This window comes from Triticum dicoccoides, chromosome 5A (assembly GCF_002162155.2).
Source record: "Triticum dicoccoides isolate Atlit2015 ecotype Zavitan chromosome 5A, WEW_v2.0, whole genome shotgun sequence".
NCBI lineage: Eukaryota > Viridiplantae > Streptophyta > Magnoliopsida > Poales > Poaceae > Triticum > Triticum dicoccoides.
This window is the reverse complement of record NC_041388.1, coordinates 398,815,168-398,836,110: the sequence shown is the minus strand read 5'-3', so window position 1 is coordinate 398,836,110 and position 20,943 is coordinate 398,815,168. Positions and strand designations below refer to the sequence as shown.

General features: G+C 48.3%; 2 protein-coding genes across 3 annotated transcripts; one reads left to right on the top strand and one right to left on the bottom strand.

Annotated features, from left to right (window-relative positions):
• Positions 1-1,478: 1,478 nt before the first annotated feature.
• LOC119301801 (probable N-succinyldiaminopimelate aminotransferase DapC) lies at positions 1,479-9,279 on the bottom strand. Its single transcript, XM_037578777.1, has 2 exons — positions 9,000-9,279; positions 1,479-2,791 (listed from the first exon to the last, which is right to left on the bottom strand). The coding sequence occupies exons 1-2, from the start codon at positions 9,240-9,242 to the stop codon at positions 1,640-1,642; spliced, it is 1,395 nt and encodes a 464-aa protein (XP_037434674.1). The 5' UTR covers positions 9,243-9,279; the 3' UTR covers positions 1,479-1,639.
• A 33-nt stretch (positions 9,280-9,312) lies between these two features.
• Positions 9,313-19,688, top strand: LOC119301800 (protease 2-like). 2 transcript variants are annotated; one of them, XM_037578776.1, is made up of 11 exons: positions 9,313-10,312; positions 11,679-11,901; positions 11,981-12,122; positions 12,204-12,401; positions 12,535-12,669; positions 12,984-13,112; positions 14,231-14,634; positions 14,908-15,124; positions 15,687-15,877; positions 16,251-16,570; positions 18,925-19,688. In XM_037578776.1, exons 1-10 carry the CDS (start codon positions 9,772-9,774, stop codon positions 16,429-16,431), a joined length of 2,361 nt encoding a protein of 786 aa, XP_037434673.1. In that variant the 5' UTR covers positions 9,313-9,771; the 3' UTR covers positions 16,432-16,570; positions 18,925-19,688. The 2 variants fall into 2 exon arrangements, with proteins under 2 accessions (XP_037434673.1, XP_037434672.1); XM_037578775.1 differs by lacking the exon at positions 18,925-19,688 and adding an exon at positions 16,683-17,344.
• The last annotated feature ends 1,255 nt before the right edge of the window (positions 19,689-20,943 follow it).

Here is a 20,943-nt window from a genome sequence, read left to right as displayed (position 1 = left end):
ACAAGTGCTCCAGGTCGGCAACGGCAAACCAAGGGCACGCAGGCAGACGCGCCAATCGCTCATCATGGGAGCAGCTTGTTTGCCAAGAGAAAAGAAATCATCGTCATGGTTGCAACCAGGCACAGACAGGGCTCGCGTGACAGCCACATGCAACTATGCTCGACAGCCGGTCTAAACTACAATTTCGATATTGTCCACCAGCGCTGTACTCCCTCCGTCTAGATGTGTAAGTCATCTTACGAAAACCAAATAATCCCAAAATACTAAGGCACGGTGCATTAATTTTTACCTTGTTTCTTGTTTCTTTACATATCAACCAATAAAAGACAAGGGGCGTGCATGCTTTTAATGACTTAAGACTATCAAACACGACATGCAGTGGTTAGTTTATTGCATGCAATGCTATTAATTAGCAAATAAACATTAATCTCTCTTGATTTCGCCTCCTCCTTGATCATGATGCACAACCTAAGATGATTTACTTACCTAGACCGAGGGAGTAACAAATATCGACGGGACAGTGCCGTTGACGAGCGCCGGGCCATTTGTTTATAGAGTATGTGTGTATATGTGTGCGCGCGCGATTATTCGTGCCGCAACATGCTGACGGCGCAAAGGCGAGGGATAATGTATTCTTCCCGTCCGTCGCATCAGTCGCTGTCGCCTGTCGCGGGAGAGAGAGAGAGAAGCGAACGGCAATCAGCATGGCATGGCGCCGCATGCCGCCCGCCGTGCCATGGCGGCGTGCGTGAGGTGTGTGTGAACCCGGGCAGCGGATTGGCATCGGGAGAAAAACGGTCGCGCGTCTGGTGCGCCACGTCCCGCCCCGTATGACCGACCGGTGCGACCCGGCGCGCCCGTTCTTATCGTCGTCTGATTCGTTTCCCAACCAACCGTCGTGTGTGGCGCTGGGTAACTGCGATGGTAACAGCAGGCCAGAGTTTTCATGGCGCACGCGAGAAACAACAACCCAATCCACGGGTGATCTACCTCCTTGGTTTGTGACGCAGCGTCGTGCACGGAATGGCTCGTTCGCGGCTACGGGTTTCGCGAATCGCACGGATGGTGCCGTGTGCGGGCGACGTTTTTGTCCGGACGTGTCGTGCGTGTAATGTGACAATCTGATCATGACGCCAGGGGAACCGGTGTCGCGGAAGCAAAAGGAGGCGGCTTGACACATTTTATTTGGCTCGCGATGATAGGGCTTTCAGATGTCAATGATAGGGCTCAAGCTTGGGTAGATCGATTATATTAGGAGGTAGAGCTTCACAAGTGCATGTTTTTCACCTGTAGTAGTACTACAGATCAAGCAGTCTGCCGTGCTCATTTGGATTGACGGAGCGATGACAGGACGGGTGAAAAGGCCCGAGCAAATACTAGCACTATCGCAGCCGCAGTTTTGCTCCGCAAAAGTTCTAGCACTCGTACGACCGTCAGCCGCCCCGAGCAATCACCATCGCCGCCTTACACAGACAAAATAGCGAGGACGCAAGAGATGAAGTCACAGACAGGACATACAGATAACCGCCGCCAGAAAAGTGTTACTACATGCATCGCACCGGAATGCGGATCAGATCAGGCAGGACTTTATTCAAACGATCAATCAACAGCTACACGAAACTGCCGCCGCCCAATCATTTCATTTCTTCCTCAGCTTGGCCTTCATCCGGTCCACCGCGGCCCTCAGCGTGCCGTCGTCCTTGCAGAAGGTGAACCTCACCAGGTTCTTCCCGTCCTCGGGGTTCAGGTAGAACACGCTCGGCGGGATGGCCACCACGCCCACCTCGCGGATCAGGTACTCGCAGAACTCGATGTCGTTGTCGAACCCGAACGGGGTGTGGTCGACCATCACGAAGTAGGTCCCGCTCGAAGGGTAGACGATGAAGCCCGCGGCCTTGAGCCCGTCGACCAGGAGTGCTTTCTTCACGCCGTAGTCCCGCTTCAGCTCCTCAAAGTAGCTGTCGGGAGCTCTCAGGGCTGCCGCCGCTGCTGATTGCATCGGCGTGGAGGTGGCGAATGTGAGGAAGGAGTGCGCCTGCCTCACGCCCCATGTTAGGTGCGGCGGTGCTATCGCCCAGCCGATCTTCCATCCGGTCAAGGAGAACGTCTTCCCCAGAGAGTTCATGGTGACGGTCCTCTCATACATGCCGGGAATAGAAGCCATTGATATATGATCCGCCTCGAACGCCAGCTTGTCGTAGACCTCATCAGCAAAGAGCAACACGTCATTTTCCTTGCAGAGATCAGCAATGAATTCAAGCTCCTCCCTTGTAAACATTTTCCCGGTAGGGTTGTGAGGTGTGTTGATCATTATTGCTCTGGTGTTCTTTGAGACTGCGGCCTTTAGCTCTTCAAGAGGGACTGCAAAGTCCGGAGGGCGGAGTGTAATGGCTTTGACATTCGCACCAGCCATGGACAGTGTAGCCTCATAAGAATCATAGAATGGAGCAAACAAGATCACTTCATCCCCAGGGTTGATCAGACCCAATATCGTTGCAGCTATTGCTTCTGTGCACCCAGATGTAACAGTAACTTCCTTATCTGGATCGATCTGCAATCCACTGTCCTTGAGAAATCTTTCAGCAACAGCTGAGTTCAGTTCAGGCACACCATACCCTCTTGCATACTGATTTTTCCCAGCCTTGATAGCCTCAATAGCAGCTTCTTTTACAAAGTCAGGGCCATCAAAATTGGGAAAGCCCTGACCAAGGTTTATTGCTCCATGCTTCACTGCAAGCATGCTCATCTGTGTGAAAATTGTTGTTTTAAACTTCTCCAACCGCTTCGCCACCTGCAATACACAAGAGATTAAATCACAAGCTCAAGTTTATATATACTATGACAAGAAATACAACTCTAACTCGTTTAAGAATGGATACAAACACAAGAAAAACCTATATTACTCAATAAAACTAGAATACATCGAAGCAAAATTTATGTTTAATCCTATCATCATAGAAGTCACAGAAGAATCCCTGGACATCTGGTTCATGCCAGTTGAACTTTAACAATACTTTACCAAGCATGAAAGTTATGCATCGTGCTGTACACATAATATGTTTGTACAGTGGACAGGTTTTACAGTTTTGACTGTTGATTCGACATTACAAACGGTCGTGCCTTGGCAAAATCCAAGGTTCTAAGCAACAGTTTGGCTGACATTCTTATGTCCAACCTCTCTTCTGTCATCTATTTTGGAGTACCCAGACTCCGCACGCATACATAATAAAAAGAGAGAGATCAAAATGATCAAACTGCTCCAAACTCTGCAAAACAAAAGAAAATCGCGCAACCAGCAGGAGCTCTACCTTTTCATATAGAAGAAGAGAGTTGACCAGTTAATAAGGAAAACTGTCCGAAAACCGTCAAAATCTGCAATTGGGTGTAAAAAAATGTTCCTTGATTTTCTCTAACCAACATGCTATCCCTGGCGTCATGGCTGGCAATACCATGAAACTAAAATCACCTAGATACAGGGCATGCCGGGTTATGGCCATGATGAAGTAGGACAATCACAAAAGTGGCACCATTGTTTTTTGTCATGCACTCCTATGTTTTTAAGGCGGTAAGGCGATCTAAGGCGCTGGGGGGCGCCTTATCGCCTAGGCGACGCCTAAGCGCCTAAGGCGGACGCCTAAGCGCCTAAGGCGGGCATATTTGTAAGGCGCTGGCGGGGCGCCTTATCGCCTAAGCGTCGCCTAAGCGTCCAAGGCGGGACGCCTTAAAAACAGAGATGCACTCATGCCGATTTTTAGCCCTACATTACAATATTGTACCCTTTCGTGCTGCACGAATTTCATCGGAACTCAACATTCTATCTTCCAATATGGCTGGTAGGATCAAGTACTCTACCAGGTCTAGGGCGTAGGTGGTAAGGGAAGGATGGAGGGAGACGTGGCGAGGATCGGGCGCGCCGGCGGCAGGGCGCCGTCGCGGCTAGGAGAAGGGCGGCGGCTAGGGCTGTTGGCGGCTAGGGTTCCGGCTCCTCAGGGAGCCGGGCAATAGGAGATAATATTCTTCTTATTGCTTGCCTTCAAAAAGAGTCTTACAACCTATATTTATATCCTAGATAACTTGTAGAAGAATCAACCTAAGATAACTTGCCTAAGATAACTTGCCTAATCTGAAAATAAAAACTAAGATAACTTGCGGGCCTAAGCCGGCCGGCCATAACACTTCTCCCCGCCTGCACAAACAGCTCGTCCTCGAGCTGTAAGGTGGGGAAGCGCTTGCTTGAACTCTTCGAGGTAATCAACCAGCGTCAAACACCTTCTCGACATCTGGGGCGGCCAGGTCGGCGGCGACGGCGTCCTCCGGAATGTAGTCTGCCACCTCCAGGTAGAAGAGTCGCGGGCAGGCATGGCCGGGCTTGTAGGGTTCGTCGCAGTTGAAGCACAACCCTTGGCGGCGACGCTCGAGTATCTCAGCTGGGGTGAGCCGGCGGAATGGGCGCCCCGCGGTCGCGGCGAGGGGTGCCGCAGAAGCCTGCACAGGCCGACCCTGCGCGGAATCCGGTTCGGGTAGCGACCCAGCAGTCTGGGACGGTGATTCCTGCTGGATGGCCACCGCGCGGCGCTCGAATGCGCGGGCGTAATACATGGCCGACTGGAGATCCTGGGGTCCCCGAAGCTCCACGTCCACGCGGATATGGTCCGGTAGACCGCCCACAAATAACTCGGCGCGCTGAGTTGCGGAGACGCCCGGCGCGTAGCACGCCAGGGCCTGGAAGCGGTCGGCGTAGTCCTGCACCGTGGATGTGAAGGGTAAGCGGCCGAGGGCCGCCAGTCGGCTCCCGCGGATAGGAGGCCCGAACCGGAGGAGACAGAGTTCCCGGAAGCGCTCCCATGGTGGCATGCCGCCCTCGTCCTGCTCGAGGGCGTAGTACCAGGTCTGCGCTGCGCCTCGAAGATGATAGGACGCGAGCCAGGTGCGTTCCGAAGCGAGCGTCCGCTGCCCTCGAAAGAACTGCTCGCACTGGTTGAGCCAGTTGAGGGGGTCCTCCGTGCCCTCGTAGGTGGCGAAGTCCAGTTTGGCGAAGCGAGGGGGTGTCGGCCCGCCGTGCCCGGGGGCGGCCGTAGTTGCCGCCGGCGCGTATGCTGGGTCGGGAAGCGCCGGGCCGTAGTTCGCCGAGCTGGAGGGGTGATCAAACCGCAGGGAGGGCGTCGGGTGTTCCGGCGCCGTGGAGTAGACCAGCCCCGAAGACGAGCCGGTCGCCCAAGCGGGGATCGGCGATGGTGACGGTGGAAACTGCACCTGGTGCAGGGGCCGACCCGTAGCCCTAGGCGCGGGTGGTGGTACTGTCGATGGCGGCGGCGCCTGGTGGAGCTGCACCGGCGCCTGCGGCGTGTGGGCCGGCGGTGACGCCGGAAGAAGCTGCTGGGTCTGGCCCTGCTCCGAGGCGCCGGTGCCCAGGTTAGGGCTGGGCGGGGCCGGTGGAGGACCCTGCTCCGAGGCCGCTAGAAGGTAGGGCGCGACGGAGGACGGCGCGGTCCAGGTGGGCCACTGCGGGCCCGTGGTGGCGAGAAGTGGCGGGGCTGCCGGCGCGATCTGCGGCGGCCACTGCGCCCAAGGCGGCCGTGCGGCCGCTGGGGCGAGGAGCGCCGGGTAGCCTCCGGTGACGGCCCCCGGTGCCGAGTACCATGGAAGCGCCTGCTGACCCGCGGCCATGGCTGGATGGAGTCCGGTGATGGCCCCCGATGCCGAGTACCACGGAAGCGCCTGCTGACCCGCGGCCATGGCTGGATGGAGTGGTGGGGGCGGCCCGTACGGACCTGCCAGGTAGAGGCGGATCCCTTGAACCGCGGTGACGAGGTCGTTGAGGACGCCCGCCATGGCCTCCGGCGTGAACTGTTGCGGCTGCGGGGGAGGTGATGGCGGCGACGAGTGTTGGACGGGGGCCTGTGGCTGCCCTTGGCCCGGCGTGGTGCCGGGTGCCGTTAGGACCGGCGCTGAGAGCGACGCAGTGGTGCCCGCCGAGAGCGAGGCCGTGACGCTCGGCGCAGAGGCGGCGGTGGTGGAGGAGTTGGCGGGCAGCGGTGGTGGTGGCGGTGGAATTGGCGGAGACATGGTCGAAACCCGGTTACCTGATACCAAATTGGTAGGATCAAGTACTCTACCAGGTCTAGGGCGTAGGTGGTAAGGGAAGGATGGAGGGAGACGTGGCGAGGATCGGGCGCGCCGGCGGCAGGGCGCCGTCGCGGCTAGGAGAAGGGCGGCGGCTAGGGCTGTTGGCGGCTAGGGTTCCGGCTCCTCAGGGAGCCGGGCAATAGGAGATAATATTCTTCTTATTGCTTGCCTTCAAAAAGAGTCTTAGAACCTATATTTATATCCTAGATAACTTGTAGAAGAATCAACCTAAGATAACTTGCCTAAGATAACTTGCCTAATCTGAAAATAAAAACTAAGATAACTTGCGGGCCTAAGCCGGCCGGCCATAACAATGGCTTTCACACAAGTGTGTATTTTCAATTTCCCCGTGGGAAAAGTGTGTATTTCACTTCACATTTGTAGGTACGAATTTAATAGGAACTAGACAGGTATGGTCAGAGCAAGCATGGAAGTAGTAGTTGATGAGTAATAATGGGACTGACCAGCAAGATGCGAATTTGTGGTATTTTGGATGGTCTGCCACTTTCTAATAAGTTAATAAAATCCAATAAGGAATGACCAACAATCTACATGCATGCTAAAAGTTTGTTTCTTTCTCCTAAACTTGTTTTGTTCCCTGTCTGATGTATATAATTTCCGGAGGAAACCCCTTTTTTTCCGTTGAACATAGACCCAATTTTTCCCTTTTTTTTTGATTCCTTAGAATCTTTTTTTTGTCTTTCTGGCGGTATCAAACAGCCACCTAATATCTTATCCGCCTCTCTTTTTTATACATAGGTCGTCGATTCGGCATTGGTTAAAAAAGGGCAGGGTGCCCCCTTTTTTTCTCTCTAGTAAATAGTTCAAACCATTTTATCGATATGAGTGTTCTAAAAAAAAAAAAGGGCAACCTGGTGCATGTAGCTCCCGCTTGCGCAGGGTCCAGGGAAGGGTCCGACCACTTTGGGTCTATAGTACGCAGCCTTTCCCTACATTTCTGTAACTGATATGAGTGTTCTATATCAGATAAATTTTACATTAGCTATTTCCCATGGGCTATGTTCTGCATCATAAGGGCTCCTTTGATTCAAAGGAATTGCATAGGATTTTTGGAGGATTTAAACCCTTAGGAATTTTTCCTGTGATGCTCGTTTGATTCATAGGATTGGCATCCTTAGAAATTTTTCCATATGATCCATTTGCACTACATTTTGGAGGAAAATTTCCATCCACTCAAACCTCTTTGTAGAATTCCTTTGTTTTTTCTAATGCTATCAAACATTCTTTCAAATCCTGTAGGATACTATGGGACATGTCACCCTATTCCTGCATTTTTCCTATTCCTTCATTTTGAAAATCCTGTGAATCAAAGAGGCCCTAAGTTGTAAAAATTCAGATTGTGCTAGCAAAACCAACTTCTTCCTATCTGCCTAAAACTCCCTACAGTAATTCTTTTGACTAATGGCATGGGAAACTGCAACCACGCCAAAATAGAAGTCCACTTTACCCTCTAACTATTGGCTTGGCTCACTATTTTTGGGCTATCTGGAGCATTTTATGTCATGACCGATTTCTGCAAGGACAAAATGGATGTAACCAAAAAATGGAAATAAAGTAATAGTGTAGTCCGTAGGGTGGTACACGCACATATAAATTTTGGTTTTACAAATGACAATGTACAACCTGTTCTTTACATGGGTCATTGGCTCATAGCCGTGGAAAACTGGAAAATAGTAGCAGTCTAACATATGGACCTTTATGGTACATGGCAGAATGCAGAGTATAAACATGTATGGAACGAACATAAGCGGTACTAGAATTCTTTGAATAAGGCACATAGTTTCCATCTGCATTATTTATATATACAGCTATTGAATAATTGATACTCTCTCCGTCCCAAAATTCTTGTCTTAGATTTGTCTAAATACGGATGTATGAAGTCACGTTTTAGTGTTAGATACATCCGTCTCTAGAAAAATCTAAGACAAGAATTTTGGGACGGAGGAAGTAGATAATATGGGCCTGACCAGAAAGGTGGGAATTTCTACCCAAATAGAAAAGAAAGAAAGAAAGAAAGAAAGATGGGAATTTGAGATATCTTGGATGGTTTATGCCGTCACTTCTCTTCTTAAATGATTGCCGGACAGAAGGGATTCCGTTATAAGTTTAGACAGAGTCAATATTTATATTAAGATATTGATAATTTTCTCTTAAACATTTAATTGATATCCCCATTCTGATGTTCTTACATTCTGGAAGAAAAAACCACAGTAGTTAACTTCTGCAGCAAAAGCTGCGAACATTCTTGTGCTAGCTTCCTGTTATGCTTCTTAGCACTAATACTAAACAAATAACTAAACTAACTTCATATAACTCAGTGAAGTAGTACTTTTAACCAATCGCATAAGAAACTTCAAGTCTGCGACTACACAAAATAAAGAAGCTAAAATTGAACGGATATTGTCTACGACAGTTAGGTTTTCCCTTTCCTTGTTAAATGGACCCAACAAATGTTTCTCATCTACATACAGCTGAACATGCCATTCACAGTAGCAAATGTCATGGCATCGAACTGAAGTTGTAACTAGCCTGAAGATTACTTTGATTTTCTAGCAATGCAGCTTGCCTATATTGGAGCTACTCCTAACCTCAGCTCACGTGGTAGGTGGTATGCACAGCAGAAGCTGCTGAACCGAAGCAACTCAAAGCCTAAAATCAGAATCAGCTGGTCTCCACTCTGCAGCAACTAGTTCGATAGATAGGAGATTGGGTAATAACGCTTTCAGGGCTATGCGTTTTGATTCCCGACTGTGAGTAGCCACATAGAGCCGCACCCGCGAGCTGGAACCTGAGCCACCGAACCCCACATAGCGAGGCGTCAGGAAGAGAAAGGGAGAGCGACGCGCACGGACCTGCACGGGCCGCTGCTCCGCGGGCTTGGCGGCGCCGTTGTCGGCGGGGGCGGCGGTGGAGAGGGCCGCGGAGGCGGAGGCGGGGGCGGATGCCATCGGCGAGATCTTCTTCCGGAGGGAGGCGAAGAGGGAGCGACGGAGCGAGGAGGAGGAGGCGGAGGCGAGGTTTAATGGCATGAGCCCATGGGCATGGAGAGGGACGGCCGTGGAGGTGGAGGTGGAGACGGGGGCGGCCAGATTCATGACAGGAGGAGCCGTGCGTGCGTGCGTCGCGCCGCCACCCGCTGTGCGGCGCCTTTTGGCGAGACGAGACTGCCAGGTGGGGCTGCGTGTGGGTTACAGTGAATGACGGGTGGGCCCGGGCGCGTCGCTGGCCCGCGCGTCATTGTGGGAAACTGCTTTCCGTTTGGTCGTCTGCTCGTTTGGGACCGGAGATGCCGCCGTATGTGATTCGAGGTCGGGGCCCTCGTCGGCGAGTGAGCTCTATGGCTCCAGTGTTGTCGCGTGCCATCGAATCTGGACGGGTTTTTGCTGACCGTCCGTAGTGGTGGGCCAGCAACCAGGCACTCGGCAATGCGTCTCTGTGAAGCCCCATGCGGCCTGTTGGGCTGCTCCATGCTCCTTTACCAGCCCAGCAAAGCACCGAACAGCAGAAGCCCATTTCGGTCGTCCCATTTCCCAAATCATTCGCCTCCCCCAAATCCGGCGAGCCAAAACGGCAAAACCCCACCTAAAACCTCGCCAGCCCCCGCCACCACCGGCGACGGCGACCATGCGCCGTCACCTCGACCTGCTCCCCCGCCTCCTCCTCCTCCGCCGCCACGTCCACCGCCGCGCCAGGCCCGGGGCCTCGCCGCCGCCGCCCCCGCCGCCCAACCCGCCGCGCCCGCCGCAGAAGCCCGAGCCCGTCACCATCCACGGGGAGACGTGGCACGACAGCTACGCCTGGATGGGCTCGCTCTCCGACGCCGCCGCCATGCGCCACATGGACGTCCACATGGAGGCCGAGGAGAAGTACGCCGAGGCCTGCCTCGCCGCCGCCGCCGCCGACCGCCTCGCCCGTAAGCTCCAGCTCGAGATGGCCTCCCGCCTCGCCTCCGACGCCTGCACGCCGCCCACTCGCTGGGGCCCCTGGCTCTACTACCGCCGCGCGGACGAGGGCAAGCAGTACCCCGTGCTCTGCCGCCGCTCCGCCGCCCTCCATGGGGAGTTCGTCTCCTACAGCGACCCCTCCGCGGGGTTCGACTTCACCGCTGGGAAGCGCATCGAACAGAAATTGGTGGATTACAACAAGGAGGCCGAGCGATTTGGAGGTAATTAAATTTGACCTTGCTACTATTCCAGTCGTCTCGAGCATGAGGGCTTCTGTTACACAGTCATTGTTATTTTTACCTTTCAAAGTGCCGTGTCAATGGCTCAATGCTATTTACATCTCTTAATAATTCATTGCTATTATTGTGTGCATTCATTCTGTTTTATGGACTCGATAGACTGAGAGGTTTGATATCCTGGTGAAGCAAATGTGAGGTTTGGTGTTTAATTGCTGTAGCTGTTGTTTATATTTGATTTTATCATTGGTATATACATTTGTTAGCAGGACGAAATATTTTCTTGACTTGCTCCTACCCTTGTTACCTAGTAAGTACTCCCTCCGTCCGGAAATACTTGTCATCAAAATGGATAAAAGGGATGTATCTAGATGTATTTTAGTTCTAGATACATCTCTTTTTATCCATTTTGATGACAAGTATTTCCAGACGGAGGGAGTACCTTTTTACCATCTAGGCATCTGCCGCGTGTTACCTTAGAATTACCAGAAGTTTGGGCATTTGTTAGTTAGTGCCAAATAAGTTTGCTAGGTTGTACTCCCTCCGTTCCTAAATATAAGTCTTTATAGAGATTCGAATATGGGCTACACACGGAGCAAAATGAGTGAATCTACACTCTAAAATATGTCTATATACATCGGTACGTAGTCCATATTGAGATCTCTAAAAAAACTTATATTTAGGAACGGAGGGAGTAATTGCATAATGATACTGCAGTTGATCATTGATGTGCTATAAATTATTGCTAATGATAACTGGTGAACGTCAGCTGGGAGGGGGATGGCAAGGGAACTTTTTTTTTGTGGCAACTTTAGCTGGTAGGAGATGGCAAATCCTGCCCTTTTTTGCCGCAAAATTTATCTTCTTTCCATAAATTGCCATGCGTTTTGTGAAGAAACTGGCAACCCCATACAACTAAACTAGCGATCTAAAACGTTCGCAAATGCCAACCCCTCCCAGCGAACGTTTGCCAAATATTGCGGTCCTAAATTGTTCTCCACAATCATGATAGTACTTGATTTTTATTTCATTTTTGCTGTTTTAATTCTATGATCTTGCTGTATTGTTCTTGTATCGGCTTGTGATCTGAATAGTACAAATATTGTACACTTGCCAAATATCAAGTCGAAGGCTAATAAAGATACTCTGGTGCATCCCCACCCTGCCATTTTTTATGCTTTATGCACTTTGCCAACTCTGCACTAGAGAATACAGACATAAATACTTCATCTTTGGAGGAATACACTTGCTAAATCATTTTGGTACTGAAGTGGGCGCTCGAAGGTAGTTAGTCCTTTTTTAGTTCTGATTATTCATATTACAAAAGCTAAAGCCTATCGATATTATGCAGGATACTCATATGAGGAGCTATCTGAAGTTTCTCCAGATCACCGCTTCATTGCGTACACCATGTATGACAAAGATAAGGATTCTTTCACTTTAATGGTCAGGGATCTGGTGACGGGCACACTATGCGATAAACCTCGTGCTGATCGGGTCTCAAATATTTCATGGGCTATGGACGGGAAAGCACTAGTTTATATTGTTACAAATGAGGACAGAAGGCCATATAGGTTGGTGGATTTGTTTTTGTTGCGTCGGTTCATCTATGCTGTGCTGTATTGCACTGTAACTGAAGTTTTTCTTTGGTAGGCTGTTTTGCAGCATTATTGGATCAAACAAGGATGATATTCTTATATTGGAAGAACCTGATGAGAATATTTATTTGAATATCAGACATACCAAGGATTTTCGGTTTATAACGTTAAATGTCTTTTCTGACACACACTCAAAGGTTCTGCTTCTCGTACACCCTATCTTTATTATTCGTAGTTGGTCCCTTGTTTGTTACTCATTCAAGATTATCCTTTTGCAGGTATATTTAATAAGGGCTTCTGACCCCTTGTCCAGAATGACACTGGTATGGGAAGGTGAATCCCAAGTTCATTGCATTGTGGAGCATCATCATGGACGCCTGTATTTATTCACCGATGCTGCAAGAGAAGGTGTCTGTGTTAATTCACATTACCTAATGCAGTGTGATGTGGAATCTCCTGGGCCAAAGAGTTGGAAGGTTTGTGCTATGCATCTACTATGTCATGTCAAAGTTGTCCGAGTGCACCTGTCACGAAAAATGTTGCTCTGAGTTAATTGGGACAAGTGACTTTGTGCGGTCTATTTGACACTATTTTGATGTTTGAATTCAGAATGTCTTCCTTGAGGAACCAGGTATTATTCTTGAAGATGTTGACTTTTGCAATACTCATATGGTGCTTATTCTGAGACAAGGCAGAAAACTCACACTTTGTTCAGTTAATCTGCCTCTACCTGAAAATATCCAAGTAAGTCAATCTTCTTTTCGTATGATGTTATATACAAGAGCCTAAGTTGAGAAATGATCAAATGAATAATTATACATTTTCCTAGTGATGGCCTCCCACACAGTCTGTTACTCTTTCGGGAGTGACGACATTGCAAATCTTTGTTGTTCACTAAATTTACTCAGTCCGCAGTCATATAGCCTAATTGGATATCTGAAACTGAGCTATGATTCTCATCATTTTTAGCATATTTTCCTGTTATTGGCTATTCATATGCTGCAATCATAATTGTATATTATAGAACTATAACTTTTCGTATTCAATTCATTTCTCAGGTACCTGCTCATCTATCAGATTTTCACCCACTTGACTTGCCTCTTCCCGATCATGTGTGTCAGATTTTATCTGGCCCAAATTATGATTACTATTCCTCAACAATGCGTTTCACAATATCATCACCTGTGGTATGCATATCTGGCTGCTGTTTGTCTGAGCTCATTGTTTCATCCTTCTACACCATCGACACTGGGACAGTTGTTTTTCGTTTTGCTTTGCACAGCAGGGCCAAATTAGTTACTTATACTTTTTTTCTATTTTTATGAAGTAACACCATCTTTCTTACGTATGGAAATGTTGATTTTGGACATCCCATTATTTGGTTGAGATAACTGGCCTTCATTAGTTTATGTAAATACTACCCTAATTGTCTGAGTTGGCTATTTCTCATAGAGAAAACATTTACATGAAAAACTTAAGATGTATTAGCCCTAGATATCCTTTGGTTCTGAGTGTCACTGAAGGTCTTCATTTATAAAGTAGCACAGCAGATGAATGATGCTACAAATGTATTGTAGAAGAAAACATATCCTTGGAAGCCACCTTTCACTCTGCCACCTTCCCAACAGTACACAGTATTTTATCTACTTTGCAATTTAAATCATCTCCTACCATGTTTTCAACGTTATATTTTCTTTTTCTTTTGCGAATTCAGTGCTATGCTTTATTTCCTTTACAAGGTGGTTAAGTGCTAGCAACTTAGTATCTCTTGTGATAATCTGCTTGCACAGTTGTTCATTAGTACATTTCGTTATTATTTCTTATCGTTGTTTTCTGATATCTAAAGGGTTGACTATGGCTGTATCTTGATTTAATTGGCTTATGTAATTGTTGCCTGGCCGCCTATATGTAAACGTGCATTCATACACGATGTCGCTGTTATCCATACAATTAAACCAAATGTAACAAAAAGTTCAACATTATTCATTAGCTGGACTTTTTTTCTTAATATATTTCATGGTAATTAACAAGCAACCTGTTATATATCTACTATACTAGTTAAAAACCTTTTGCTCTATTGTCCTTAAGTTACAACCAACTATTAAACTGTTACTACAATACCACTCCACATCTGGGAAGGTATTGCTTGTGAGTTGTAGCACCTTAGCATTACATTGCTGTCAACTATCTTTGTGGATCTTCTTATTTTGCCATCATGTAATTTAGCGAACTAAAATGGATCAATCAAAATTCGTATTTGTCAGTGTATTTTATTTCTTAGCAGTAACCTAATCTTTCAACTTAGATGCCAGATGCAGTTGTTGATTACAACTTACTAAATGGAAAGTGGCAAATAGTGCAACAGCAAAACATGCTTCATGAGAGAACAAAGGTACTGTATGGGAATGCTTTTGCTTCTAGTGCGGGCAAGCTGTCTTCAGATGGAGCTGATTTGTCAAGTGAAGATTTGGGAGATTGTGACTGGAATGAGCTCTCTGAATACTATGCATGTGAGTACTATGATGTTCCATCGAAAGACGGAGTTTTGGTTCCACTCACCTTGGTATATTCAAGAAAGCACAAGCAAGAGGGGAATCCAGGATTGCTTCATGGGCATGGTGCCTATGGTGAGATTCTGGATAAGCGTTGGCGTAGTGAGTTAAAGAGCCTACTCGATCGTGGTTGGGTGATTGCATATGCTGATGTTAGGTACGTATAGCCTACTTTCTGGAAAAAGGCGTCTTTACCTCCTGAAACAGCAAATGAATTCTTTCTGAAAAGATACCATAGAGACAATTTTCCAGGTCCATATTGACTTCCGTTGTCCCACTGATAATATTTTCAGTGAGAAATGGATGAGTTTGACTGATTTTGGTTCATGTGAGCTTATGCCATCTTCAAAAACATGCCTAACATGCCTGCTTTTGCCTTTAGAGTTTTTACTGGCAACATTCGTATTGACTTAAAAATATATGGTTTCAGGGGCGGTGGAGGTTATGGCAAGGAGTGGCACCGGGATGGTGCACGTACCAAAAAGATGAATTCTATATATGATTTTGTCTCTTGTGGTGAATTTCTTCTTGAAAAAGGTATCATACAAGAAAATAAGCTTGCTGGATGGGGATACAGTGCTGGAGGACTTCTGGTGGCTTCGGCAATCAATACTCGTCCAGATTTGTTCCGTGCCGCTGTTTTAAAGGTATGCATGATTTATGTGTAGCAATCAGTATGTCACTCCATGTTCCCCAAAATTAGATGTCCATGCTAAAGTTTCAAACGAAGCTAGACTCAGTTTGGTTTGCTGAACTGTTCTGGGCTGTGCTTATTTTATAATCTGCTGTTGAAATAACCACAAAAGTAGGCAAAAGCTGATCAAACAAACGCTAAAATATGCAAAAGCGGTGGGGCAAATGCGATAATGATAATCCACTGCAATGCCAAATGCAGCCTAAATATCTGCCAATCACAAACCAACCGGCCCACACATTTCAAACTTACGTGCAGAATAACCTAGTGATTTTTTTTAAGCCCTTCCAGTGCGGTTTTCTTTGTCACTAGATATGATAGGTAAAAGCAACTAATGACCATTTTTAGTAATGGATTGCCTTCAGGCAAATTAATGTTCTTGAATGGTTTGCTGAGCTTGGAATGGCCATATTAGTCGTCCATTCTTGGTGATCTCCAAGATGTGCTATTACCGCATCTATTGTTGTTCATATTATTGATGATTCATTACCACAACTCACATTTTTCTTTCCCAGGTCCCTTTCTTGGATGTTTGCAACACTCTGCTCCATCCTATTCTACCTCTTACAGCCATTGATTATGAAGAGTTTGGGTTTCCTGTAGACCATGAAGAATTCCTTTCAATCAAGAAGTATTCTCCCTATGATAATATCCAGAAGGATGTCCCTTACCCAGCTGTGTTTGTGACATCATCATTTAATACAAGGTATGCATTACCGGGGTACAGAGTTATGCCTGGACCATTAGGATCCGCAGTATACTTGGCCAAACTTGCTAGTCCTCATTACTCCGTACCTTCCAGCATTATAGTCTGCATTCCACTCCTAGGTCAAAACCTTTTGATGCACTGCACTTAATTCCATTTTGCTCAAGTTATCTGCATCTGTAGTATACTACATTCAGAGATTAAATTGTAAGTTACCTGCATCTGTACTAATCTAAATTATAGAGGTTGAGTTATATCTGCATTTGGAGTATTTTACTAGAGCTATTGTAAATTGTCTGCATATGGGCTATTCTGCTCTGATCCTCCAGTTATTGTGTTTGACTAAACCAATTATTGCATTTGACAATGATAGGTTTGGTGTATGGGAAGCAGCTAAATGGGTTGCAAAAGTCCGTGAACTTACTCAATATGATCCAGAGCGGCCTGTAATTCTTAACTTGACAACAGATGTTGTGGAAGAAAGCAAGTATTTGGAAACCAAGGAATTAGCAACGGAGACTGCTTTCCTAATTAAAATGGTGAACAATACCTGAACAACATCCTTTGCCTTTCGGCTTCCGAAATTGTTTCTCAAACTCAATGATGCGGCCCATGTGGGACATGTGCTATGTCGCCAGTCCTCCATGTTTAACGAGATCTGAGGATTAGTCCATCGATTGGAGCTTATATGAGGTAACACACTCCTATTCTACTTTCTTACCAAGTAGAAATAACTTCTCTTCCAGATTCCAAGCACATTGATTGTAACACACATGATTGATTGATTCTCTCATCGACTTTCCAGATGTTCTAGGAAAATCATATGCACATATTCCTACATTATATGAGATAGCTGCCCACTCGAGCTATCTTAAATGGCCTGATCTCTTGCCACCACCGACCTGGTCTGCCACGGTTCTACCAATTGTATGATGTTATAATTGGATCATCTCAGTTGAACCATATCAGCGAAACAAGTATTGTTATCTTCCCCCCTTCCATCATGGAATTGACATCATATGTCATGAATTAGAGATGGAACACGCCGTCATCTACTCATTGGCACATTAAGTTAAATTAGGCCAAGATACGCATATTGTATATGGAAAGCTGATACTGCTAAACTGGATGCTAGGTAGGAGTATTGCAAACTCGATTCTTCATGGCCTTGGAGATGCACTGCTGCATAATAGGCGTGCACTATGACAGTGAGACCAGAACATACAACTCTTAGCAGCGGAAGCGCCAAATCAATCTTTCATCCTTTCACTGAAATTCAAATTCTCACAGCCTATGAACGCCTGTAGCAAAGTGAGGAATGAACAACGTGAACTTGGTGTGATAATCAGGGAGGGTGGAACAGTTGGATGACCATGTATACCATAAGTTTTTGTCGATCTGGGAACTTCTACCGATGAGAAGCTGGAAAGATGGTTGGTAACTGCAACCTTGCTTAGTCCCTCCCCCCGCGAGCCCCCGCGTCGCTCCCAGGGGCGACTCGGGAGGCGAAACCCTAGCCGCCGCCCAGGCTCCCCTCCTTCCCCTCCCTCCCCTCGCCGTCGCCGGAGGATGCCGGCAGGCAAAGCCCTCACCGGTGGACGGCGGCGGCGGGGCCCTCGTTCGTGTGCTCGTGCGCTGCTGCTGGGCGCGCTGGAGCGGCGGGAGCGCGCGGTGGCGCGGTGGGCGGCCGTCTGCTCGCGGGGAGGTCGAGATGGCGTGGACTGCGTGCGCGGTGGCGCTGCCATGGCGGCCGCCGGCCGCTGATGCGTGCGGCAGAGTTGAGGGCGCCCAGATCTGGGCCGCACGAGCCCGCCCAGGCCGGCGACAATCACTCTGCCCCCACCCACCCCTCTCCCTCCTCCCACCCCTCCCGGCCGCCGCCGGCGGTTGCCGCTGGGTTAGTAAGCACGCGCGCGGCGACCTTGACGGTTGCTGCTCCGCTGTGCCCCGGCGGATCCTGGTGGCGGAGGCTGCGGGCCAGCGCGGCGGCGGCGCGGTGCAGGTGGCTGCTGCTGCCTGCTGGACGCGCTCCCGGCGGTGGCCGGCCTGCTGGAGCTGCGCTGGTCGGTGCTCACTCCTGCGACGACAACGTTTCTAGGCTTCCCCCATGTGTGTTGGTCTTCTCCGACGATTCTTCGCCATGCCCGGTCTGCCATTGCATCTGAGGTCTTCGTCCTTGGGTCGGGGCGAAATCCCCGCGCGGCGACGGCCTGCGCTGTCAACGGCGACGCCCGAGGGTGCCGTCACCTCCTTGGAGGCGTTGGCATGACCCTGACCAGACCTCCTCCTCGAGCACCGGGAGAAATCCTAGGTCCGGTCTCCCGGACCGGGCAGCGGCGGCGTCTCAACGCCGTTCCCCTCTTGATGGCGCTGCTTTGGCTGCAAGTGGAGTACTTGATGCGGCAGATAGTGGTTGGCGATGCATCGCTCTGGCGTAGACTGCTACACAAGGAGCAGGTCGCAACATTTGCCTGCGCCGGCGCTCCCCAATGAATGCTACACCAGTTCCAATCAGGCCCTGCTTTTCACCCGCCGACTCTCTAGGCACATGGGTGCGAGGTACGTCGGCTTGGGCGGTCCTGAAGCTGCATTCGTCCCTGGAAGTGCCTGGCAATGGCAGTGATACTGCCCTGTTGCTCCGAGTCTCGGTGCTTCGCCATTTTGGCTGGAGGCAAGGCTGGGCGAGGCCTAATGTCGTTGCGTGTCTGTAGTTGAGGGCACCTCCTCACCTAGCTGTAGTCACTTGGTGAGGACGGTCGTGTGTGTGTGTGTGCGTGCGCGCGTGTGTGTGTCCCTCCTTTCTGGAGGTTGTACCCCTGATGTCTTCCTGTTCAATGCAATGAAATGCAACTCTTTTGCGTTTTCTCGAAAAAGAAGCTGGAAAGATGTCAAGAGGCATGAAGCATTGAACATGGGGGATTCAGTTGGAGAGATATTACATCTGGTTTTCATTTTTGTAGCTTATTTGCACTGGTGATGTTGTTGCTCTGTATAAACCGTACTTCCATCCGGTGCAATTCGGATTAACCGTGGTTGACACCTTGCAGGCTCGATGACAAATGTCCATATATTTGTACAGTACCATTCAGAACTGGAAAAAGAAAGCTGGAGTTCAGGAGTTGTAATGTGAACGAAGTCTCTTTGATTTTTATTTTCTGTCAATCAGTATATTACCTTCTGATAAGATCAATGCCCAACACGGCGTGCAGTCGCGTGTAGCATCATTGTCACTATTACCTTGGGAGAGTTACCAGCGGCAACGGGAGATGTTGTGGTTCCCCCTTTTATTTCAAATTTGATAAAATTGAAATGGCTGTATAGAACCAACTGGATGTCCTATCCTTTCTTAACATGTGTAATTCATGGAAGCTTCCAATGTGAGGGCTCCGTCGTGATGCGAGGGCTCCGCATGCTGTTGCAGTGGTGCTATGAGTGTGCAGATGGTGCTAAACTGGAGCACTGTCGAAGACCCCGAGCATCACTAGTGTTGCATTGGAGCATCGCAGGGCCACCGGAGCACACCATTGTTGCAGCTCTCGCCGAAGCTACGTCCACGGAGCGGGGATGGAAGCGATGGCATGGTCCTAGTGAGGTCCTGTCATCAAGGAGTACGCAACGGTTGGTCAGGTGGCTGATATTTTACTTATCTTTTCCTAAGACCAGCGGACTGACGCCTAGCAGCCGCCTATTGTTAATCATAAACTTATCAAAACTCCATCCAAAATCCACTCCTAGCAAATCTTTGTATAAATTTCACAAAGTTCCAATACTTCAGAAGATTTCCTTTCGGTATTACCAAGTTAGTTGGGGTTATTTATGCTCAAAGATCAAGCCCAATTTTTAGGTAAATTACTAATTGTTAACTTTTTTTTACCACAGTATATGTGAATTCTAACGTCCAAATTTGATGGATCATTAATTTACAAGGAGCATTTTAGTCCTAAATTATCATCAGATCAGTACCTCACATGCACACACAAATGAGCACAATAAAAGGAAAGGAGGGACTATAAATTGGAATATTGTCCTGCGGAGAGCTGGACAGTTATGCTCGAACACCCAACAGTGGATGTAATATCCAACACCCCAACAGTAGGAGCAGGGGCGGAGCCAGGATTTAGACATAGGGGGGCCAGATCGATGATAAAGCCAGTTTTTTTTGCCTCACAAACTACCTAATAGTTTTACATCCGAGTATCATTCATCTTTCTCGGATGTCCCCGAAGGGACTAGTATCATTCATTTTAACTTTGCATAGACACACACAACCTTTTGTGGCTGAAGCAGACTAGACAAAGTTGATAATCAAACTACTCTGAAATATGGCATGAAATGCTACATGTCATATGTACAAATAAGAAAAATCACTGTATAACCGAATAATAGGTTTGAGTGGAAAATCATCACTGGTTCTATTATGTAACTTTGTTGTTGTATTGAAAAAAAGGTCAATATTACATGAATACATACATAGAGAATCAAACCCAACCTGTACTCGTCCCCTCTACTGCTAGGTCGAGGTAGACCGGCTGGTCGTGGTTGGAAGGTGCATGATTTCGAACGATTGCCTGTGCCCGAGCGCGACGCATCACAAATCACACATCTGATGTATAACAAATTAATGATACAAGATGAGAATTCAGAGAAGTAGACAGTGCTGGATTAACCTTGGCTAGATCATTGGCTGCAGGACAAATAATTGGCGAGTGAATTAGCTTGACTTTACGAATCAGATCATGAGAAGGGAGAGCCAAGGCGGGCGGCGACGAGGGCGCAGGACGGCAACAGCGCAGCGCTAATCAACACACGCGCTAATCATCATCGGGAATAATGCCCAGCGTCCAGGAGACTTTTAACGAAGGCCGATCAACAAATATGGCCTTGTCATGGGCTTGTAAACGATTGCTAGTGGGCTTTTACATTGGCCCTTTTTCCTTTCTTCATAAATCATGTTGAGTTAGGGGGGGCCAATTACTTCTGTACTTGAATCATATCGCTAATTATCTACGGCCTACTCGATGTTTGCTCGATCGATAGGGGGGGCCAGGCCCCTGCTCGCCCCCCCC